The sequence below is a fragment of the Aedes aegypti genome, chromosome 1 (genome assembly GCF_002204515.2).
Source record: "Aedes aegypti strain LVP_AGWG chromosome 1, AaegL5.0 Primary Assembly, whole genome shotgun sequence".
In the NCBI taxonomy this organism is placed as follows: Eukaryota; Metazoa; Arthropoda; class Insecta; order Diptera; family Culicidae; genus Aedes; species Aedes aegypti.
Genome location: NC_035107.1, coordinates 268,100,218 through 268,126,246, shown reverse-complemented (window position 1 = coordinate 268,126,246; position 26,029 = coordinate 268,100,218). Strand labels below are relative to the sequence as shown.

Here is a 26,029-nt window from a genome sequence, read left to right as displayed (position 1 = left end):
GGGATTCGGTGTTATGTCATTCGGGGTTATGAGTCGTTTGAGGATTTGAAATTAGGGGTACGTAAATGAAAAACTTTACCCTTAAATTTAATATTACTGAATCCCTGCTCTGGACAGCACATTTTCAGCGTGTTCCGTCTTATTCAGACGAATGAAAGCTCCGACTCAACTAGAAAAAGCTCCGAATTCTGACTTTTCGTTCGTCTTCGCGGTCGGTGTCAGGAAAACGCTCGACTTGTTGCAAACTTCGGCCCGGAGAAAGAGGAGCCATCATTGTTGTCGGTTTGCTTGCGCTTGCTACGTACGCCGAAAAGTACCGCTGCTCGGAAGAAGTGCCATCAATTCAATAAATTGCATTTTTGTCCGGAAAGTGGTTCTGAACCGGTGTGCATTTTGATTGGAAGTGAAGACGAAAGTGCAGTGTCCCGTGAGAATGTTTTCTACTTGTGCAAGTTGTTAAAAAAATCACGGAATTTTGGCTTCTAACGCCCGAAGAAGGAGCTTCACTGTTTTGGTGGGAAAGTTTTAGTGCGATTTTGGTTGGCAAATTGATTTCTCGGAAATATGGGAAAAAGAGTGAAATCCCGCAAGTAAGTGAATATTAAGCTATGAAATGAAAATTACGCAAAAAGTTGCGTGTTTTTGCGAAGGTGAATCCTATTTTTCGTCGGCTTACTCTAATCGGAATTCGGTACTGCTTTGCTACGCTGGATAGGGTGACCAGTTTTGGCGGCATTTCTGTACACGCACAAGCTGTGACAGTTATGAAACCGTGTTGTTGTCTAGTGGCATCCCATCAGGCCAACGATCGAAATACGGGAGCCGAGAAATTGTAGTAGGCATCGGTTGGTTTTATACAGCAGTTTTTGACATTTTCCTTTTGGACAGCTCGCGGCGGCTTTCCTTGGCCAAAAGTCCCACTGCCGGAGGGACGAAAAAAGCGGCGACGAAAATGAATCCGGAGAAACCGGGAGGAGGACCGGCGGCAGCGGCGGAAATCGATGTCGAAGAGATGCTGGAATCCAGCGTAATATTCACCAACGACGGGAGCAGTCGAACGCGCAGCGGTCTCAGGAATGGGGAATCCGTCCAAAAGACACCCACCCGTAGCCGAGTCCCGGGAATTGGACAGAAAGAATTAGAAGGTATGTTACGGTTCTGGTAGTGTTGTTAGTTAGTGTAAGCTTTACACCACAAACCGTCAAGGCATTTTCAAATAGCTGCCATTTCATTAATTATCATTCGATTTTTTGGAAACAGGGGTATCCGTCCTACTATAGAGGACTTATGCACGGTGTTAAAATTTGTATTTCAGTATTCTAAACCTAAATATTGTGGTTTGCAATGTGAAGTGTTGAAACTATCTTTACCTGGAGTATATTAAAGAAAAAAGGTAATTTTGAAACCCAACTTACATGTTTTTAAACATGAATCTAAAGCTCTTCCTATGTCTAATTTTTGCGGTATTTCGTCCTATTATGGTATACATATATTTTAGTACATTCAACGTCACACAATCTTCAAGCATTGAAATTATGCTCCCTCCACGTAAATGATACTAGGGTAGGTGTACCAGTTATGGCCATAGTGGTTCCCTATTTCGCCATACGTGTTATCTTGTATGCTTTTACATTTTGAAAAATCTTTTGTGTTTTAGCAGTAAAATTAAGGATAAATCTTGATGTTAAAACATTCAAAAAGATTAAAAATGTAAAAGTTATTAAAATTTTGCATATGGCCAAATAGGGAACCACTATGGCCATAACTGGTACACTTTCCCTATATGGTACTGCCCTTGGTACTGCCAGTTTGTGTGACATTGGACATATCCATAAAGAAAACGAATTGATTACTCTATGTCACGATTCAAAAACAAATCAACAGAAAAGAATGATTTTTTGCTGTTTTCGTCTCTTCGTCCGTCGTGTTTGGGCAATATTTATGTTAATATACTAATGTTTTCCATCTGAGGCCACCAGTCGCCAAATAAGAAGTGAATTTGTTGGCTTAAGTATACCCTAAAATTTCAATGCCTTGTAAATAGATTTTTATCTATCTTTCACTAATCTGATGGAATTTCAAAAAGATTGCTTCACTGCGATCAGTTTGTTTCTTTGTTTTTAAACACATTTTTGGCATGCGTACCGTAAAGTACCGTATTTCAGCGCAGTTAAGGAATAATACAATTCAAATGGTTAATTAAAAATTAGTAATACACAAGGATGGAAAAAATCGTCTCTAGCGACAAACAACACGGTATTTGAGCGGTCTAAGCGGTCTGCTCTTGAAGCAGCATGAATTGAACGCCTCACCACGCGCGCATCGTACCGACATATGGAGCATCCGATGCATTGTTTGTCGTGGTACAAAGAGTTTATCGGATGTTGTTACAAGTAGCGATCAACTTGAATCATGGCGCATTCGCGCTATTATTTTTCGTGGAAATCATGCCCGAATGATTTTTGACTCTCAAACAATATATCCGAAGGGAAATCAACAGATAAAAATGGAACAATCCCCAGAATGATAAAACTATGACTCGCGAACACTTAATCACTAGCGCACATGCAGAACGATGCATTAATCGCCGAGCGTTGTTTGTTGTGATATCTTAACGACAAAAGGTTAATCGTTGTTGCTATGATCGTACGATAAAGACAACCGCGATGCATCGTGGATTTTGTCATGATCACTAGATTTCCATCAGGTCCGTCACACTCGGCTCAGATTGGGTACCACTTCTAGTACTGCATTTGGTCCCTCGGTAGTGCAAAAGGTACCCAAGTTTGACAGATCGCAGTACACTTTTCACGGCATTCTAGATTGCCTCATGAGCCATAAAATTTTGGGCAACTGCAAGGGACATGGAGGTCTTTAATTTGTCTTTGTTTCCATCCTTGGTAATACATCAATAAAAAAGCTTTATGGGTAGATCGCTAGCAGATCTGTTCTAGATTATGGGAAAAATATAAACTAGACTGTATTCATAATCAATTGTGATTTTTTTTAAATAGTTCACTCGTTGAAATTGCCTAATTCCGCGCACTCGCAAAACAACTAAATCAACATTAATTTTGTATAAGGCAGCATCTATTCATTACGTAATTCTGAAATTAAAATTTTTCAACCCTCAACCCCCCTCCATAACACTTTTTGTATAAAAAAAAGGAAAGTTTTGTATGAGCCGTAACGTTAACGTTTTTATATTTTATTGATCATCACATGAAATAAAGATGGACATTTGTTATAGTCTTTTCAATACCGTGGCATTGGTACGTGTGTACTTCGTATAGGGGAAAAGGGGAGCAGTTTGGCCGAGCACCCCGGCCGAGCTATGAAAAAAAGTGAATTATCAAGGAACCTGCAGGAGTGACCCCACCATAGTGGAAATATCCTTGCTGAGTATTTTGGGGATTTACCCGCTATTAAAAAATACGACCCTGCTTTCATCAGATAAAAATATGGTTTCCCTAGGCTCAATCGCAAGGACCCAATTTGATACCCAATGTTAAAACATCTTTCTGAGAGAAGTAAACTTCTACGACTTCAAAACAGCGAATAAACCAATAGCACCCTCCCACCTGAAGGGAATAAAGCTTGATAATTCCCATACAAAAAAAAAACAAGGGCTTCTCTACTCAACCGAGCAACTTTCGTCCTTTTTCGTCGTATACGCAATGATGGAAACTATCTAGGCCACCAGCAACACGCCTTCAGGCCTGATCACAAGACCGGCACGTACTTTGCCTTTGCCAAAACTTAGCTAACGTTCACTGAGCACTGTATTGATACCAAAAAGGATGGTAAAACACGATTGAATCTTTTAAATATATAAATATGTATTCAAACTGGAAATATTAGGAAATTTTAATTCTGTATATGAGTAAAAACCCTGAAAAAGTATTCTTAGTCTTGTAGTAGTGATTGGCCTGAAAATATGGGGGTTAGACGCAAAAGGATGTCATGGAAAAAAACCTAAGTTTGAGAAAATCTACTTTGAGTTTTTTCAGTTTTTTTATTCTAAGAATTAAAGGCGCGGTTGGTGGTCAAATGGCTACCGCTTCTTTTTCAGGGATCTCTCGAGAGAAATATTTCCACGAATGCTCACTGCAAATTATCAAAAAAAAGGGGACGGGTCTGGTGTAGTGGTTAGAACACATGCCTCTCACGCCAAGCACCTGGGATCGGATCCCATCCCCGAGATAGTCACTTATAACGTAAAAGGGTTATAGTGACGACTTCCTTCGGACGGCATTAATTCAAATTATGTTAGACTCATCACAACCAAATTATTTTTACACGTTTTAAATAAAAACAACGGTGTTGTAATTGTAATAAAATAAAAAATAATCTCATTTCTAATTTTGGACACTGCCGTTACCCCTAATACAATCACGAATGTCCAGAGCATTATTACGAATTATGCATGGCTTATTTATTATCATTATTATTTATTTGTTTAACGAAAAATATAAAAAAGAGGGAACTAAAGGGGGTTCGTTCTCAAATAGGCACGAAATCTTTTTATTTTTCTTATAATGTACAAAAAAAATCGTAAAACTAAAGGCTCAACCAGAAATTGAACAAAAATTGATGAAATGGGAGCTATTTGAAAATGTCTCGTCATTAGTCGGATGCGTAAATGTTAATGATTTTTTCTTTGCAGTTTCAGTCGTGGGAAACGGAAGTATCGACACGAAATCACATCCTATCTTGACTCGTTCGCTTCGAGTGAGGATTAAGGAAATAAATCCGGAGATGCATGTTCGTAAAACCAAGACTACCGAACCGCTTGTTGAATCCAATCTTATCAATGATCAGATGACACTGGTGCTAAACAAGATTGATGAACCGGCAACGGAATCACCAGTTTCTTCCGACAAACCTGACACACCTGAGGAAGATTCGGCGGTTAATTCGGAACTCGAACCTGTTAGCTCGGTAGAGCAAATTAGTGTCAGTGAGTTGGTGGATTCTTCGCCGTCCACAAAATCCACAACAGCAGAGATTGAGGATGGTTTGAAGTCGCCGCAGAGGTCGAAATATCTGCTGAAGCAATTGGAAAGCTCCCTGAGTCCAAAGTATATGAATCCGAACAAAATGAGCACGGGAGTGCCCAAAAGTCGATACGGCCGAATACAAAAACAAAAAGAAAATAGCGATTATATCCCTTTGGATGTTGCGAAATTTATTACCAAATCTCCCGCTAAGACTAAGGCGATCAAAACGAAACTTGAAATTGAGCCACTACTTGAACACACAGAGCTACCTCAGGAAGAAACCATGGTAATGTCGACAGCAATTGAGACGACAGAGCCTCCTCCAGAAAGCACAGATCCACCACCAATTCAAGTTGATTCCATACAGCCTCCGGAAGAAATAATCCAGCCATCCCTTGAACCCCAGCCGGAACCTGAAGAGCTCTGTGTCACAACGGAACCATCTCCACCGATTGAGCTTTCTGATCCATCGAGCTGTGTGGAAATGCTGCAGGAGGAACCTGTACTTTCCAGTGAATCCGATGCAAACACCTCACTAATCCCAATGATGGATCCCAACGCAAGTCTCATAGGGATCGACGAAATTCAAATCATCGACATGGATGCAAGTTTTGGAGAAAGTATAATTTCCGCCACCTCAAGCGCACCTGTAGCCGAAGAAGTTATCGAACTTCCCAAAAATCCCGAGGAACCTTCTTCAGCTGCCGTTGTCGAACGTCCGCCTTCCGTGTTGGAAGACAACACCGATCCCGTCGAGTATCAATCAGGGCAGTTGCTGTGGGCTGCATTTAACGCCAAAACGCCTCACTGGCCGTGCATGCTAAGCCCCGATCCAGAAAGTGGTCAAATAACGAAGCCATTCCTCTCAAAGCTTTCCCACACAAAGCATATGCTGCACGTGAAGTTCTTCGCCGATAACGGTCGTCGAGCTTGGATTAAGGAAAACCAGGTCCTTCCGTACGGCACCGTTGATCAGTACAAAGCAATCGTGGACAAACAGTTCCCATCGCTTCGACACAAGCTGGTGAAACTCGAACAACGCGGAATATGGCTAGAAGCCGTTCGTCAAGCGAATGACACCCTGAGCCATCAAATCGAGGACAGGGAAAAACGCTACCAGGAACTGCTGGATGAGGATCACGCCAAAGCGAAGTCAACTGTCCGCAGGAGAACCAAGAGCGTTTCCCTTGGCTATCACAGCAATAGCTTCGAAGAATCGTACGAATCTGGCCGAAAGCGACAACGATCTCGTACTCCGGAAAGCCCCGCCTACGAGGCTCTCCCTCTATCTTCAAACAGCACCGAAAGCCTGTCTAAGCGTATCAAGCTCGAAACGAACGAGCAGGATCTTTTCCGCAATACCATCTCGCGCTACTTCCAGTCCATGGCGGAAGGAAGCGACGTGGTCGACACAGCTAGTGGCACAAGCAGCGAGTGTGAAGATATCACCGAAATGCTGGAATTCGACAAGGAAATCTACAACAACTTCCTGAACATGAGCCGCCTGTATGTGTTCGAAGGTCAGACGGAGACCGAGGTCGACAAAAAGCTGCAAAAGTACGTGCAGAAAATTTGCGCCCTTCGGATGCACTCCATAGCGAATGGGGCGAGGCTGTCGAGTCGATTGCGTACGCAGGCTTTGCGGAAGCTTGGAAGGGAGCTGGGAATCGACAGGGAGAAGAAAGAAAGCTCGCCGGGTTCGGCAGCGACGACACCGGTCGCGGAGGTAAAGCCCAAAAAGAAGCAGATGTCCTTGGAGGATCGGTTCATCTTCGAGCTGGACAAGAACTACTTACTGAAAGGCGTGCCGAGGGGACTCGTTTGCGCGGTCTGCACCAAACCCCACGATTTGGTCAAATGTACAAAATGCTACAATCACTACCATCTAGGTGAGTTTATGCACAGTTCAATGTTATTATTACTACGTGTCACTATCCCACCTTTTGCGTGTTGATGCCGAGATTGTGACTTCAGTCGAGGATGAATTTCAAAATGGGATGAGCTCGTTTCATGCTTGTGATAACTTACAAGGCTGGTAGCGAGTCACTTTTTAGTGACTTGGTCACTTTTATTAATCCAGTCACTTAAAATCTCTTTTTTGAAGCCATTTCAACTAAAGTCACTTTTTTCGTCAAAAAGTCACTTTTTTCAACTATTTTGAACTAAATGTTCGGATTTTTTTAATTTCGGCTAAGTTTTGAGTTAAGTCATTACCAGAACAATTTTATGTCAGTATCAAAATATTGATTTCTTGTGAAAAGAGCATGGAGAAAAGTTAGTTTTTCGTTGAGTTCCACGTGATTTGTTATAGTATCTAAGTTATTATTAGTATTATTTTTATTATTTATTAATTATTAATGACACTTTACCAAATTTATGGCATTCGTGTCTGATAGTCAAAGTTTTAAAATATGCATCCTAATTATTCTCTTTGTCTTCGAAATTCGTTTTATTAATAAAATCATCCTGGTAGCACATCTTCTTCTTTCTGGCATTACGTCCCCATTGAGACAGAGCCTGCTTCTCAGCTTAGTGTTCTTATGAGCACTTCCACAGTTATTAACTGAGAGCTTACTGTGCCAATGATCATTTTTGCATGCGTATATCGTGTGGCAGGTACGAAGATACTCTATGCCCTGGGAAGTCGAGAAAATTTCTAACCCGAAAAGATCCTCGACCGGTGGGATTCGAACCCACGACCCTCAGCTTGGTCTTGCTGAATAGCTGCGCGTTTACCGCTACGGCTATCTGGGCCCATCTGGTAGCACATAAGCTCCTTCAAATTTTACAAAATCTATGATATAGGTATTTAACACTAAAACTCAAATCAAAGAATAATTATTGAATGTTCATACTTCTTAGGATAGACTTCATTTGCAAACCAGGCCTTTAAAAATGTCCGGATAAATCTTAGCTTGAGTATACCCTAAGGTTATTATTATTATTATTATCTTTATTAACGAGATTTGCAGCCCGAGGCTGGCTCATCTCGGTGAAAAAAATAAAGAAAAGAAAAAAAAAAAGAAAAAATGAGTGTACCCGAGGGGTATCTCTCACCAATGTTGCTGTACAATTTTAAACGTAATCCAAATCTCAGTCCGTTTTTTGTTCCATCGTAGGTCTTCATCGTAAATCATTCGTTTCCTGTTTTTGTGTTACCGTTTCAGTGCCATTTTCGTGTCCGTGTCCGTTGCTGTGTTAGTTGTCCAGTGGGGTGTTTGACTGTATTCTTCGAACTCGTCAAAGTTCGTCAAAGCTCGTTGAAGATACCTGCTTCATTGAGGAAGTTAAGTAGGATTCTCTCGCAGGCGGGGTCATTTTGAAGCGCTCGGCTGGTGGATGTTATGTCGTACTGCCTTCTGGGGTATTCGTAGATAGGGCAGTTGCTGATGATGTGCTCGACGCTGTTCCTGGTGTTACGAGTCTCGCAAAACTTCCGGAAATTCCTGCCGTCCCCCATGTTGTGGGTTGCTCGAGTGTGGCCTGTTCTCAGGCGCGTTAGGACCCTTTGCTCTCTCCAGTCACGCACGTCCGTCCACGGTAAGACGTCCGGCTTGATTTGTCGAAGGAAGGAGGATCTGTCACGCGTCCACTCAGTCGCCCATGCATTCCATATAGTGGTTTTTACCCAGACCTTGATGTCTTCACCCGGGACTTCATTTGTTCGAAAACGGCTTTGCCGACCGAGGCTAGCCAGTGCGTCGGCTCGTTCGTTGCCGATTATGCCGCAGTGACCGGGTACCCACATGAACGTTATTGGTCCGCTTGTGCTGTCCAGTTTAGTCTGCGTGGCCTGAATGTAGGGGTGCCTGTTGGTACATGATCCAATTGCTGACAGGGCGCTAGCAGAGTCACTCACAATAAGGACCGGAGCCTGGCTATCCTTAGCGACCGCAAGGTAGATTTCTGCTGCTTCGGCGGAAAACACAGAACACTGTTCTGGCAGACGGTATGCTAGATCTAAGCTGGTGCCGTGGATACCAATGCCCACTCGGCCCGCTAGCTTAGAACCATCCGTGTAGCGTACTTCGGTGTCACTGTATCGTTCCTCCAATATTTGCCGGAAGCATGTTTTGACCGCTGCAGGGGTTGCGCCTCTTCTGAATTGGGACTTGATCGTGGAGTCGAAGGTGATCTCTCTGGCCTTCCAGCTTCTTGGTCCTACACGGTGGAGCCCGGCCACCGGGGGAAGCGTGGAACCGGCCACAGCTCTCAGGGCATAGCTGGGCTGCTCTTCGAGAAAGCAAACCTGCCCGTCGCCCTCCGTGCGCTCCAGATAGCTGACTGCACGTTTGCAAATTGTCATCGCTGCCTTGTAGCGGAACCCTAAGGTCGGTCGACCTCCCGCGTAAAAAAAGCATCACAAAAAAAGAACGTAAAAATCATGTTATTTCAAAAAACGACGTAAACAAACAAGACCTTGCGTTTTTCGACGTTTCATGACCATTCGTTGATGATTCGTAATAACAGACATTGTTTTACAGTGATACCTCTATGAGTCGATGTTCCATAACTCGATATCGACTCATGGAACCATACTAAAACCAAAATTTCATGGTTACTACGATGGTCCCCTCAAACAGCTGTTCAAAGCATTTGTTTCCACGACTCGATATTTCCATTAGTCGATGGTCCTTTCAGTTATCGACTCATGGAGGTTTGACTGTATATGAACAAAAATGGCTCAGGCTTTTTAAGTCGTTTTTTTAATAACGCTTGTTTCTTACGCGTAATACAAACTTATAGTTTTCATTGAATCGTTCATGAAATCATACATGCTTTCTTCAAAGAAATGTGGGGTGTCGGATCCTCTTCTCGGCTCTTTTGATTCACTACGGCAGGAGCTTTTTTGACAGCCACATAGTTTATATTTCGTCCCCTTGATGCTACAACTAGATAACTCGAAATTTGAAATTTTTGACTTCAATACGTCAAAACATTATTCTCAATTAGGTTTGCAAAATATCCACAGCTCATAAGCGTGTGATTAAAAATACATAAGTTGAAGTTTTTTTTCCAATCATATTCTCTGCGATAACCTTCACCTTGTAAAACGGTTATATTTTCAAAGTTGCACATCTCAAAATTTTGATTTTCGAGTTATCTAGTTGTAGCATTAAGGGGACGATTTGACAATAATGTGCGCGGTATGGAAATATTTTTTAATGTAAAGTTTACTACAATTCGACCAACTATAACCCCCAATGAAAGAGTGATTGAAATATTAGAAGCTTAGTGCTAATAACTACTTTAACAGCATAACTCAGAAGAACAGCCTATTGAGTCTATCGTTTTTTCCGCTAAATGTCCATTCGACCAAACGTACCTCCCATTAAACTTACTGATGGACAATTTGAATGTCACTAAGGCTTATGTCAACCATTTGTTCTTCCTTAGTCGGCGTGTGAAGAACGCGGTTTTAGGCAGTTTTTTAATCATATTCGATCCTTTATCATAATTCCCTGGGCTTGGGATTATATTTTCCAGGGAGCGATGAATTTTGATAATTGATCGCTGTTGTTAGTAGTTTTGATTAGATGTTGGGTAAATTTCAAAGCAATGGCAACCTTTTTATTACAAAATTTAGATTTTATCTTCTGACCTAAAGATTCTGGTTAAACTACTGTACTATGCAGTTGGGCTGCACTACGCTATCACTCATCAAAATTACTTTCACTTCGGGAAAATATAATTTCAAACTGGCGAGAAGATTACAGACTGAGGGTGGGTTAGGAGCACAATCAGACCCTTGAATGTGCAATGTGGGGTAGTAATTGGGAATGCCATTGACGGTTTGTAATCTTCTACGAGGTTTTCGAAAACCAACAGGGCGCGTGCACCGGGTTGCGGATAGGAGCAAAGGGAGATCAATAGCATCTACCTAAAATAATAGAGCAAAAAGCCGTTCCATGATTAGGTAATGTTAAGCGATCTTCTATGGTGTTCTAGTACTATAAAATTCTTCACTCACTGGGAATTCTGGCCTTGATAATATCAATAGTGATAAAAACATAAAATAATACCTAATACTTAATAAGTACAATGTAGCTTTAATGTAGTAATAAATGAAATAAAATCAATTTTCTATACTTGACAAGGTTTTGAAGACAATCAATGAGTGAAAGAACTACCTATTAGAAAAGCCACATCAGCTAAGTCTATACATATACAAATGTTGGTCATAGGGTCATGGCGAGCATTCGATATGTATGTCTATGACTGATTCTGATCTAATAGGGGCACTAGAAGACCACGCGGACAATTTCGAAACAAATTATTTTTATACATCGGTCTTACGTTCCGAAAGGCTCAGCTATGCTGCAAAGTAATTTTATAAGTTATTCATTACTGCTGTTTAATTGTTTATAATTCTAACAAAACTACATAATTAACTCATTACTAATCACTGTTCCTATATTCTCTTTTTCTCTCCTTCTTATCTGTTGCATGATTATGATCATCACTAATATAATGCATGAGCATGCACAATAAGAATAATTTCAGGATTGAAAGCAGTACATGGATACCTGGATAGAATAGCTTCGAAAAGGGCGCTCAAAATATAATATTTCTGATCAGGGAAGTATTATTATCAAGGGTATGTAAAATTTTTCCATTATTAACACTTAGATCACACAAACAAATGAACTAATAATATCAATTATTTTTAAAATATTTTTATGTAAATCAGCATCGTCAATCAGTGTAAAAACAGATAAAGTTTGTAAAGTTATCACCATCGATTAAATTGCGCTCTGTATAGTAATGTTCATTCAGTATCAAAATCTCCTAAAGCGTCGCATTGTGCCATCAGCAGCCCTTAGCATCACTCTCATATTGTTGTTATTTTGTTGTTTATAAAATTTCTAGAAAGCGATCAGCATATTCTTTCTTACTTGTACAATGGCCGATCTATTTGGAATTTTAATAAGTCAAATCAAACTTCAAAACTCAAATTAAATTGCTTTCAGCACATTTACATTTTGCAGCATTAATCGCATTACTGTGTCAAGTCTTCTCCATTCCCTATACCCTACCCCAACCCTTCTTATCCTTTCCGATGGTGTTCAAGTGGTCCGCATAGACTATTACGGCCATTACCTATCCCTTACCCCGGCTTTGGACTGACTTGCGCTCTCATTGCCCCACCAAACGCTGCAAAATGAAAAAATGAAAATGAAATATTCGATCCTTTATCATAATTTTCTGAAATATTGATTAATGCTGCCCAAGTATTACATTTTCCGTTATTTTGATCTAGTTATACAAAATATTGATCTTATTAGGTAGAATCGTTAAGATAGAATCTAAAATCTAGATAATATACTTCTGTGAATATTACTATTATTATTTTTCTAGACTGAATCCTAAAAGTTTTGGGATCTAGACAGTTTACAATGAATTCAACTCCAACGGTTTTTAAGATGTCATTTTTTTTTGAGTTTGGATGGAAATGTGTATTGACAAAAATTTGAATTTTACAAATGTTCAAAATTCTTGATAAAATTTACAAAACAAAATACTTTGACCATATAAAAGACAAACATTTAAAAAAAATGGAAATCTCAAAAAAAGGCCGAGTCTATAAACGGAGAGTTGCGCGAAAAGACTTCTTTGAATGATTGTTCTTCTTCGTCTTAGGCCCTATCTCTTTTGCTGGTCTGCTCGATTGGTAGGGGATCGTTCAAATATTACGTAACGCAACAGGGGAGGGAGGGGGTCTTACCTAGTGTTACGGTCCATACAAAAATCTAAAAATTTCCATACAAAAGCTGTTACGTGGGGGAGGGAGCGGGTCGAAAATGGCAAATTTTGCGTTACGTAATATTTGAATGGACCCTAGACGGTTTGGCAGTTCGATAGGTAGATCTGGTTTCACTCTTCGCGCAACTCTCCATTCATAGACTAGACTCTGAAAAAATGATTATTTACGCAAATGTTAACTTTTCTGTTTGAAAAAATTGTAGGCAATATCTTAAAATTTTGGAAGTATAATGCAAATTTCCAAATATAATACTCAAATACACCTATTACCTGCAGTAGATCATATTGAATATTCCCTATCATATTGTAGAACAGTATAATAGAATTTTTGATTTACAAGTCACTTTAAGTCACTTTTCCGAGAATCGGAAGTCACTTTTTAGTCACTTATTTCTCAAATCTGGTCACTAAAATAACTTATTTCGGTACCTGCTACCAGCCCTGGTGATAATTTTACAACGGCAATTTCACATTTATTTATTCGATAAAAAAGTTATGGAAAATAACCTTTGAATATAATAAATCTTCGAGCTGTTTAGTAGAATACCTATAAGTAGATGAAAAAACCGAATTTAGTACTATACCATTTAATTCCACTAGAGTTTGTATCCTTTGACAGATACGCGTATTTCGACCTCAACTGTAAGGCCGTCTTCAGTGTCGTGTCTAGTACACAGGACAAAGGTCGAAATACGCGTATCTGTCAAAGGATACAAACTCTAGTGGAATTAAATGGTATAGTACTAAATTCGGTTTTTTCATCTACTTAACCTTTGAATAGTTCGACACTAACTTATCAAATTGAGACTACATGAATCTCACCAACACTCAGGATTCACCTGAGGTGATCTCGGCCACTAGTAGCAATGAACGTCATAATATGTTATAGTAAATGCAGATCAAACTTTTACTTTAACGATTAAAAAGCACGATTGATCGCTTCAATAACTAGTAGACTAAATTCTATACTTTCCACATGTCCTTCCAAATCCAGCCTGCCTCACGGACGTCCCGATCAAGCCGGATCCCGCTGGTGAAAACAAGACGTTCACATGCACGGATTGCGTCATGCTAAAAGCGCCCACCTGTTTTGTGTGCAACGATCAGGACGATGCAGTCAAGGAGGAGGAAAAATTCCGCTGCATCATGAACGGCTGCGGCAAGCAGTACCATCTGAATTGTCTCCGATTGTTCCCACAGCACAAGTTCACTGGAACGTCCAGTAAGTCTAGCACGCTGTACTGCCCAACTCACACCTGCCATACGTGCGTCTCGGACGATCCCCGCTCGAACGCAACCACCACCAAAGGTCACCTGATCCGCTGCATCAAATGTCCATCGTCGTACCACACGGAGGCCAGATGCATTCCGGCTGGTTCGCAGATTATCACTAACGGAGCGATGATCTGCCCGAAGCATGATCTGGAACAGTGTTCGATCAACGTCAACTGGTGCTTCCTGTGCTGCAAAGGCGGGAGTCTCATTTGCTGCGAAACCTGTCCGACTGCCTTCCATCTGGAGTGTCTTAAATTTAACCCACCAGAAGGTAGATACATCTGCGAGGAATGCGAATCCGGTCGAATGCCCCTGTATAACGAGATCGTGTGGGCAAGGTATGGGCTTTTTCGATTTTGGCCCGCCATTACCGTGCCGCCCCCCAAGGTTCCGGAAAACATCGAACAAAAGCCCCACAATCCGTGGGATATTTGCATTCGGTTTTTCGGAACGAACGATTACGTTTGGATCAATCGGCGGAGGATTTATCTGTATCAAGAGGGCGATTCGGATACGAATGTGGACAAAAAGACCACCCTTGCCAAGCGGTACGGATTAGCTCTGGAGGAAGCCAAAACGGTGCACGGAATGCTTCTGGCGAAAAAGGCCACCGAACTCCAACCTGATGGAGACGATGGCGGTTTCAAGCCTCCCATGTTTGTCAAAATCAAGAGTAATCGATATGTACCACCGCTTAAAGCGCCCAAGGACGAAATGGTAAGTCGGTAGTTTTAGAGAATTCCAGAAGACACGGTTTTTGTGATAATAACGGTCTGTGGAGCATCATGGGAAGATACTAATGATACTGCATATTTTCAGGATGGCAATGTGTGTGTCTGCAAGGCGACAGACTCTGACCCATGCGGGCCGGATTCCAATTGCATCAACCGAGCGCTGATGGTGGAGTGCAATCCGAAGTCGTGTCCCGCTGGCGAGCTCTGTCAGAATCAATGTTTCGAAAAGAGGCAGTACCCTTCGTTGGCTGCTCGGCGGATACCGCAGAAGGGTTGGGGACTGGTCGCACAGGAGGACATCCGACAGGGTCAGTTTGTGATCGAGTACGTCGGCGAGGTCATTAGCAACGAAGAGCTGGAGCGACGGTTGCAGCACAAGGTGGCCCAGAAGGACGAGAATTACTATTTTCTAACGGTGGATTCCGAGCTGACCATTGACGCGGGTCCCAAGGGCAATTTGGCGCGGTTCATTAACCACTCGTGCGAGCCAAACTGCGAAACGATGCTGTGGACGGTGGGCGGCGCGCAATCTGTTGGGTTGTTTGCAATCAAGGACATTAAAGCGGTAAGTGAATTAATTATGTTTTCGTGTTAAGTATATAAATGCAATATGTTTTTCGTAGTTTGTGTGTTTATCAAAACTATACAAGATCTTGTATGGTATGACAATAGAACGAATATTTCCTTCAAATACTGATGAACATTTAAATTTACATTTTATTAAATTAGCACGACGAAGTGCTCGAATACAATTAGGTCGGATAGAGGAGCTCAAAGTCACTATCGTTGCAGCAGTATCGTTACAACTAAAACAGCATATTCCCTCCCCTTGGTTATGCGACCTTGCCGCGATGGGAGGGCATAATCCATTAGCCCATATGATGGAAACCAAAGGCGTAACCTGTAGTGGTGGTATCACATTTTGGCATTTTTTGCTTAAAGCCGCGTCATAATTCATATGGCATAGACGCAATAATATCTCGGATGTGATCCAACGGAAAATGTTCCCAAAAAAAATTCTAAGTAATCTTTTTACCAAAATACAACTGTGGTATGAAAGGAGATGCTTCAAACTACAAATTAAGCTTATGTATCGATTAAATTGTATTGTTTTTCTATGCTTTTCAAGAACTTTTGCTTAGGTGGACCATACTGCCCCTATTGACCCTAATCTATTCGAAGTGGACATTAATACTATTGGTGACGTTCAGTTTGCCTTTTGCTAACCAGAATGATCCGTAGCCACTCTTACTATTAGCTAGCTAGACACATCGTTATCATATACGACATAGGGAATACTAAGGAGCTCTTAGGAAAATGACTAGTAGATTCACTGAGTAGAAATAAGTGGCGACAATCTTATTTTGATATGGTTTTTACATTGCCATAATAAGAAATACCTCTTTTGTAACAGCGGTATAAATAATCTAATTCCAGCTTCATTTTCGCAAAATTTACAAGTAGAAAGTAGGCGTTGTGAAGCATTGCATTTGCCACCGAAAAGTGAATCTCGTAGGAGACTGTAATAGAAGCCTAAGGTAACTTTACTCTTCAATATTCACTATAAAAATGACTATGGAAAGTAAGACGCTGAGATCGATCTTTAGGGTACACTTGCTAGTTTCGAAAAATTGTTGAACAGATAAGGAAAGCGACTTTTTTCTTTAAGGATATATGAACGTAACGACCAATTAATAGTTTTAACAACTAAAAATGAAATTAACTAGAACTCTTACTAAACAGCCTAATTTTGTTAAGACTTGACGACAATTGACATTTAAGACTCTAATCTTACGTAGAAGACAGGAGTAATCAGAATAGCACTTGAATGATAGAACTTGAATGACAAATTATTCAAAACCATTTCGACTAGACAGTATTAGTAATGACACTACAACACTACTATTTCAAACAAATTATGATGGAGCTGCTGATTTTCACAATGCTTCCTTTTCTCAGAAGCAAGGGAATATGGGTACTTTTCAAAAACTACCACGTCACAATACTAATAAAAAAGCAGTGTTCATGTGGGCGCCATTGCCTAGTCCGTCTGAGTATTGGTCCTGATAGAGGGGAAACTTGGCAAAAGCCAGACCGAGGGTTCAGCCTTGACAAGTTAAGCTGTCAGGCAGCTCCAACTGAATACCATACAAAAAAAAAAAAAAAAAAAAAAAAAAAAAAAAAAAAAAAAAAAAAAAAAAAAAAAAAAAAAAAAAAAAAAAACTAAAACAGCATATTATTACAGAAGGAACAATATGGTCCTTAAGCCCTGTCCCAATTTTTGTACCAAAGGCTCATGCATAATCCAGAATCAAATGTTTACTCATTTTTTAAATGTTTTATATTGGTTTAAGGTGAAGATGCATCGAAGCAAAACCTCGAATTTTAAAGAACACAAATCTAGAAAACCTGACAACCGTTCGCGGTGAATATTTGATCGTTTGGTTCTCTCGTTCTCTAGATTTATGATCCTATCCTATCTTCACCGCGATGATTATGGATGGTAGCAGGTCTCTTTTTAGAGATTTGGTGTCTATTTTAATAAAAGGTCTCCAAACTCTCTTTTACCATATTAGTCTCTAGTCACTATTTTCCTTCTCCTTGGAGTTCTGATACCTAAAGAGAAATTTCCACAGGGATTGCTCTGAAAATTCTCCAAAATGTTATTTCATTTTCATTTTTCATTTTGCAGCGTTTGGTGGGGCAATGAGAGCGCAAGTCAGTCCAAAGCCGGGGGCAGGGATAGGTAATGGCCGTAATAGTCTATGCGGACCACTTGAACACCATCGGAAATGATAGGAAGGGTTGGGGTAGGGTATAGGAAATTGGAGAAGACTTGACACAGTAATGAGATTAATGCTGCAAAATGTAAATGTGCTGAGAGCAATTTAATTTGAGTTTTGAAGTTTGGTTTGATTTATTAAAACTTCAAACAATTGTACAAGTAAGAAAGAATGAGCTGATCGCTTTATAGAAATTTAATAAACTACAAAGTAATAACAATATGAGAGTGATGCTAAGAATTGCTGATGGCACGATGCGACGCTTTAGGAGCTTTTGATAATGATTGAACATTACTATAAAGAACGCAATTCAATCGATGGTGACAACTTTACAAACTTTATCTGTTTTTATTATGTACAGATACAAAATTATAATTCAGTTCACTGATTGGCGGTGCTGGTTTATATAAAATTATTTGATATTATTAAAATGAAATGTGTTACTTACTCATGTGGTTCATACTTCCCTGACCAGAATTATTCTGTTTTGAGCATCCTTTTCGAAGCTATTCTATCCAGTTATCCATTGACTGCTTTCAATTCTGAAATTATTCTTATTGTGCATGCTCATGCATTATATTAGTAATGATCATAATCATGCAACAGATAAGAAGGTGAGAAAGAGAGAATATAGGAACAGTGATTAGTAATGAGTAATTATGTAGTTTTGATAGAATAATAAACAATTAAACAGCACTAATGAATAGCTTAAAAAATGACATTACAGCATAGCTGAGCCTTTCGGATCATAAGACCGATGTATAAAAATAATTTGTTTCGAATTTGTCCGCGTGGTCTTCTAGTGCCCCTATTAGATCAGAATCAGTCATAGACATACATACCGAATGCTCGCCATGACCCTATGACCAACATTTGTATATGTATAGCCTTAGCTGATGTGGCTTTTCTAATAGGTAGTTCTTTCACTTATTGATTGTCTTCAAAACCTTGTCAAGTATAGAAAATTGATTTTATTTCATTTATGACTACATTGAAGCTACATTGTACTTATTGAGTATTAGGCATTATTTTATGTTTTTATCACTATTGATATTATCAAGGCCAGAATTCCCAGTGAGTGAAGAATTTTATAGTACTAGAACACCATAGAAGATCGCTAAACATTACCTAATCATGGAACGGCTTTTTGCTCTATTATTTTAAGTAGATGCTATTGATCTCCCTTTGCTCCTATCCGCAACCCGGTGCACGCGCCCTGTTGGTTTTCGAAAACCTCGTAGAAGATTACAAACCGTCAATGGCATTCCCAATTACTACCCCACATTGCACATTCAAGGGTCTGACTGTGCTCCTAACCCACCCTCAGTTTGTAATCTTCTCGCCAGTTTGAAATTATATTTTCCCGAAGTGAAAGTAATTTTGATGAGTGATAGCCGTACTATGCAGTAGATTAACCAGAATCTTTAGGTCAGAAGACAAAATCTAAATTTTGTAATAAAAAGGTTGCCATTGCTTTGAAATTCACCCAACATCTAATCAAAGCTACTAACAACAGCGATCAATTATCAAAACTCATCGCTCCCTGGAAAATATAATCCCAAGCCCAGGGAAAATTCTCCAAAATGTTATTGCAGGATTTCGTTCAGAGATACTTCACCAATTCCAGTTTTACACTGATTTTTCCAGTGGTTACTCTAGCAGTTCAACCAATTTCTACCCTGGCCCTTTTTTGCACAACAGTCCCATGTTGGAAAACGACAAACTGAGAAAAGACGATTGAAATGTGGATACAATTTCGCTCCATTTTGAGTCTCTATTTGGCCTGAAATGTGTTATATTTCTCCATATCACTGTTTGTAGAGTACACAAACAAACCTAATAAATTTCTTTTGAATTCAAGTTGAAAATTTGCCTAAAAATGCACAAAAATCATAACGAGACTGTTATGCGATTATATACAACATAATATACCAATATACATACCGTGCACCCTAGACTGGCCCTCAAACAAAAAAGTTGTAAAACTCAACGGGGCACCTCCCAGATATGTGCCTTAGGGTAAGAAAAAAGCTCTCTCAAAATTTCAACTCAATTGGTTGCTCCACCAGCTGGCGCATTCAATCCGAAGTTTGTATGGGATATTCGTTTCAAATATATTGAAAATTAACCCTATGTCACTGTTTCGTTCCGTATACTAGTTGATCGAATTCAATCGAGCCCAGAATGTCAAATACACTAGTTGATATCCTAATGAACATAATTGCAGAAGGTTGTATCTCAATTTAAGCTCTTTTTCATTAACATTTCAGTTGTTAAAAATTAGGCTTTGGTCAGAACTCACGTACAATCACATATATGCATGCGCCTTGTGCACTAGCTCGCCCTGCGTCATAGGTGGCTATGATGCGCCTGATGGCTGCCACAATGCGGTGTTGAAGAAATACAAAGCAATATTAATTGTACTTAACAAATCTGCTTCAGATAGTTAAAACACCAACTTTTTCAATTTAAATCATGATACAATCTTCTACAATATTGTTCGCTATTGTATCAAGTAGTGTTTTTGACATTCTGGGCTCAATTGAACGCAATCAACAATTTGCCTGACCCAAAGAGTAGACGACGTGCTGTTTCCCATATGTTTGAGCTGAAAATCTCATATTAACTTCAATTCAATTGCGCCAACTCATGGAACGACCAAATGAGCTGAAATTTTCAGGAAGTCACCCTCTAACACTAAAGAACAAACGTGGAGGGTGCCCCGTGGAATTATACAACTTTATTTTTCTCCCATACTGAGCTGGGCCAGTCTAGTGCACCCCCGCTAATTTGAACGGTACCTCATGCAAACCATCGGGGTTCATTTTTAATTTGAACATCTAGTCACCCTAGAAACGTGTTTCTGGTTACCTCTTTCTCTGTTTTGTTTTGATTCTGCGTTCCGTTCCACAGCGTTCCATTTCACTTTACTCCGTTCCATGAGCTAAATGACGTTTGAACCATTTTTAATCTGAACGATGTGCAAATTAGCGGGGTACAGATTAAAAAGTGTTCAGATTAAATGAGGTCAAACCAACGGGGGTACCCGGTATTTGCATACCAGTCCCATCATGTTCATCGGCTCGTTCGACAGCTACTAAAACACTCATTGTTATTAATGCATTGGTTGTTTCATTTGCTATATATGTTCTTTGGCCGTAAAAATTTAGTTATTATAGAACAGTCAACTCTCCGTAACTCGATGTTAAGGCGACTATCGAGTTAGGGAAATATCGTGTTAAAGAACACAAAATCAGGGTAACTTTGGTTAAAGGGATCATCGAGGTATGCATGAAAACCCACATTTACTGCACATTATATAACTCAATATCAATATACGGAATAGCGAGTTACGGATAGTATACTGTATGTCCATGGATATATCACCAGATAAAAAAAACATCGGATTGAATGCTTTCTCAAAACACACGTCATTATGTGGAATGCGTTACAGTCATGAGAGACCCAGATAGGGGTGATCGGGGCAATATGGGCCGCCTAAGGAAAACGTCATGGAATGCATAGAAAAACAACAAAAATTATGGTTGAAATGCAAGTGACTTTTACTATAAAATGTTATCTTCCATGTTACGTCGATAATTAATGTTAACATCAACTTGAAAATTATTTTAGGAACTTTTGGAAAACCATGTTTTGCTACGTGGTCATCAACCATATGGGGCATTATGAGCCACCCTACGGGGCAGTATGAGCCACCACATTGAATCGAATGATTTTTATTTGAAACAGTATAGAGAAGTGTTAGTGGTGAAGAGTACATCATTGGAAAGGTAATTTTATAAGCTTTGCTTGAAATTATTGATTCTAGCGGCTTATTTTTTAAAGATACATAATATATAGTAAACAGACCATGTTATACTAGTACTAAATTGCGATACTTGTTTCAGCGTATTTTCTAGCAAAGTGTTTCACTTGTAATGGTGCATAAAGATGACTATGCAGTAAAAAAATTATCTGGTCTATTTAGGCAATGCATTTTTAGGTTCAAAACATCGTTTGTTTTGCTTAAATCTAGGTGGCTCATATTGCCCCGCCCCTTCATCTTGAAAATAATACTTTTTTTTCAATAATTTTGTTACGAACAAATCTTATTCGCTCACGAACTGTTCATTATGATCAGAAGTTTCAATGGATTGGTAAAATTTACCAGAATTCTAAATATAATTGTCTTATAGACTTAATTAAAACTGGCAAAATTATAAGCTTTTCATGACACATGACAAATTTGTACATTTTTGTAAATATCTTGAGTGTTTAAACGAATATTTTTACGATTTTTATTGTGGTGGCTATTTGAAGCATCCTTTAGCAGCTCATAATGACACTAGACATTAAAACACTGTTTTTGAGATCAAAACCGGGGTGGCTCATATTGCCCCGTATGTTCATATTGCCCCCATTGCCCCTAATCATCTTTTGGATAATGCGGAAATGGAATCCGATGGAAATGATTCGAGATGTTCCAGAACAACCTGATTCAGGACGAATCTAGCTAATCTGTTATATGGGAGTTCCAGAATGACGAAACAAATTTTTCAGGCAACTTCTGTAAGCCTTGACCGTAGGTCTAAAAATACAGTGACTCGTAGGATGTACCGCGCCAAAGTCTTTCTGTATTTCCCCAATAAGCAAATGAAGAAGACGATATTTGCTGATGGTTTTTATATGGAAATCTTGCTTTCGCGTTGAAAAGTTTTTATTTGGCACGCTTACAAGTACTCCTTAAAGCAATTTTATCAGTTATCGAAAAACGCAAAAATAAGTTTTAGTTCGATATTCCTTAGCACCAGCAAAGAATCATTACAAAATTTGAAACCAAAATTGTAGAATGAACTTTATTTTATTTTTTGTTCCTCATTTATTTTTATTCCCCTCGTACCACCCAAATGGTTACGGACATAAAAGAAGATTAATATTTGTATAAGCCTTATTTAAAATGAAAATCTATTATGCATCATAATTGAAAATACCTACATAATTATGTGTGATATCCACTAATTTAAAAATATTTTCGAAACAACGTGCATAAATGACATTTACAATGCCGTAAGCAAGTGTGTATTAAATACAGTCAAACCTCCATGAGTAGATATCTGAAGGGACCATAGACTCATGGAAACACCGAGTCATGGAACTGAAATGCTTTGGAAAGCTGTTTGAGCGAATCATCATAGTTACCATGAAATTTTGTTTCAAGTAAGTTTCCATGAGTCGATATCAAGACATAGAACATCGACTCATGGAGGTTTCACTGTATAATTGATGTCCCTTTACTTCGCTACACATCAGTGAATAACTAGTAGTACCGAGGGATCGAATGTAGTACTAGAAGTGTCACCCATTTTGAGCCCGACCACTATGTCTTTATACGGACTTTGATCTGACTGTTATGCGAATATTTTCAAGATGGGACAACACAATTACAAGCCTAATTTTTCAAATCGGCGTATCTAACATTTGGAAGGATTCGAGAAAAATGCGATGCAATATATTATAAAGCATTTTAAATCCTGTTTAAAATATTTTGCATTTTTTCTATTGCTGTGTCTTCTATAAGTTGAAAAAAAGAACACCGTTTCTAACCACTATTAAACAATTCCGATTTGTTTTGAATTAGATTGAAAAACTGGTGAAATTATCGAATAAACCCTTTTGCTTTGTGCTGCTCACATACACCATGATGATTCGTCGATATCATACCTTGCTGGATACATACACCTTGCTTGATGCGTCGGTTTGACAGTTCATTTATCACATGCGTCACGTCATATACACCAGTATTGTTTTGAAGTTGCACATACACCGGTTTGCAAATTCCCATAAAACATAATAAAGTTTGTTCTATTCGCCAGTTTCTACGTTCAACTACAACGAATATTGAATGTTTACAATTTCAACTCGACTAACAGGAGCACCGGACGGAGCCGTGAGTAACAAAAGTAAATGGAGAACAGTTCTTGTGAAGAATTTGGTGAGAAATTTGTCTAAAACCGAATACTGATGATGTTCCATATCAGTTTGCCGACCCGTCAGCTTACTGCAGCTGTGAAAATCCGAATCTCTCGATTTCCAACATGTTTAGTAATTCGAAAACAGTATGACGTATCTGCTGATTAAAATTTTATGTTTTGATTCTGCATATAGGTCGCTTTGCTATGAGCATATGTACGGTGTATGTGCTAGCATGAAAAATGTTGACAGTTGAGTCGCTTTGCAATGGTAGGGTGTATGTAGCCAAATTAAAAACACTGAGTAAAGTGCACATAGGGCAGAATTGAAATTTATTTCAAAAAATCAAAAAAATGTTTTAGGATTACTTTTTTGCACTCAATATGTAGATTATGCGTTTGTCAAGCCCATGCAAAGCAAATCTCGATTTGTTTATTTTTGCAGTTACGTCGGAATGAAGAATTATGCTTGAATTGGGGTTTGTTTTTATACAAGTTAGGAACAAAGACTATTTTTTAACAGTTTTTATAGAGCTTCTGACGATGTTGAGTTGATTTATGCAAAAAACGCAAATTGGTCGGAAGTCGACATGGGACTGTTATGCGAATATGGGCAGTTTACTACTTAATATAGAAAAAATAAATTGTACTTCTGCAAATGAAATATACAAAAGTACAAAAAACTTATAATTAGGTATACATAAAATTGAGCCGCACAATTCCACAAACATTGTTAGGGTCGTCACGATCTAGAAAAGTTTGGGAACCTCTGATGTAGTATTATAAAATAGTAGACAATTTAGTTATCAATGAAAACTTTCTAATCGTTCCAGGGTGAGGAGCTAACCTTCAACTACAATTTCGAGAGCAAAAGCGACGAAAAGAAAGTCTGCCACTGCAACGCGAGCAAGTGTTCCGGATTTATCGGACAAAAGTACCGACCACCGCTGGAGAGTGCGTCGGGCAGCGCCAGCACAGGCAAACGACGCAAGTCGGACAAGAAAGGGAAAGCTTCGAAGCGACGAAAATCCGCGGTGGCTGATAAGAGACGTAAAAGCACCGTGGACAAGACGACAAAGGATGAAACACCAAATGGTAGCAAACGCAAGAAGCGGACATCAATGCCAGTGGATGTCACGATTAAGGCCGAACCAATGGAATCCACGGAGGAGGCGACCCAAAGCAGTAACGGAACCGACGACATGCCAAATGCGAACAGCGATACACCAAGCCAAGGTGGTGAAACAGCCATCAAAGAAGAACAGCAATCTACGCCGGAATCGGCCGAATGAGAAAGCATTGTATACCGATGACCTAACGCTGGCGGGACCAAACTCCATTTTAGACACTGTAAACCGAATCGTACGAGTATTAGTACTAGAAAAAGCACAAGAGTGCCTTTATTTTGTAACCAGATATTTATTACACGTTTAGAGAAAAATACATCACGATAAATGGAAAAATATTTCGAAAAATAGTTCCAAACCGAAGAGTATGTATATTTTCTTATCGATATTTAGCACTGCTTTAAACGCTGTAGAAGAAATAGTGTTAACAAGTAATTGATTGAATATATTTTGTAAATTGTTCATTGAAGCAGAAAACCGATCGTCCAGTGGAATAAATAGTTAAAAATCAAGAACGCGTATTCGAATTTGAGTGCACTAGTTAGGGTAGGTAACTACGGCAATTGCCGTTTTTAGAGACAAAGGTTAAACAACAAGCATAAAACGGTAGTATCCTACGTCAATTGTTGCGATTAAAGTTCTTCGAAGTTTATACCCTCGAATTGATGGCTGTTAATGTTTTTGTTTCCGATAGAAATGTTTCTACTTAAATGTTGAAATTAGTTCATTATCTCGATCGAAATGAAGATGCAGAAAGAGAAGAACACTCAGGAAGTCTACTAGCGGTATGTGGAATTTTTAGAAAAGACTGTCATCAGTGAGCGCGAACGGCGCAAAAAAGTTGTTTGGTCATCTATATTTTAAAATTCGTCTCCGATAATAGTGCGATGTAGTTGTAATAAAGTGTGTCCATTGGGTGTAATTGATAGAATGTCTACTTGGAATTATTTTAAGTGTTTGGCGAATAAAGCGAATGTTACGAAATATACGGATGAGTACTGAAATTTGGTTTGATTTATTTTTACACGGAGAATAATGAGAATTGGACATTAAGGCGAAGTAGGCCGTCATTGAAATTTGTACGCGTCGTTCATGATTGTTGCTAATTCATCTCACGATTTCGAATTGAAGAATAACAGTTGGTTATGCACTGACACAGCTGAAAAAGTATCAGCATACTTTATGCATGTTAGCGCGTACAGTGATACTTTTTCAAGTCAATATAAACTATCAAGACTGAGTTTTATCACTTTAAAATTGCAAGTTGTAAAGTCATCATCGCTACTTAAACGGATGACGGGCTATTTAGCCTTAAATTCAACGTAACTAGCATAATTTATGATAAGAACCCAAAAGCCTTTGAGCCACATCGTGCTT

The 26,029-nt window shown here is 39.3% G+C and overlaps 1 protein-coding gene across 2 annotated transcripts; it reads left to right on the top strand.

The window, feature by feature from the left end:
• The first annotated feature begins 233 nt into the window (after positions 1-233).
• Positions 234-25,656, top strand: LOC5573316 (probable histone-lysine N-methyltransferase Mes-4). Of its 2 annotated transcripts, none has more exons than XM_001654486.2 (6): positions 234-590; positions 889-1,145; positions 4,667-6,889; positions 13,759-14,756; positions 14,859-15,338; positions 24,359-25,656. In XM_001654486.2, the coding sequence occupies exons 1-6, from the start codon at positions 565-567 to the stop codon at positions 24,815-24,817; spliced, it is 4,443 nt and encodes a 1,480-aa protein (XP_001654536.2). In that variant the 5' UTR covers positions 234-564; the 3' UTR covers positions 24,818-25,656. The 2 variants fall into 2 exon arrangements, with proteins under 2 accessions (XP_001654536.2, XP_021693443.1); XM_021837751.1 differs by lacking the exon at positions 234-590 and adding an exon at positions 597-832.
• The last annotated feature ends 373 nt before the right edge of the window (positions 25,657-26,029 follow it).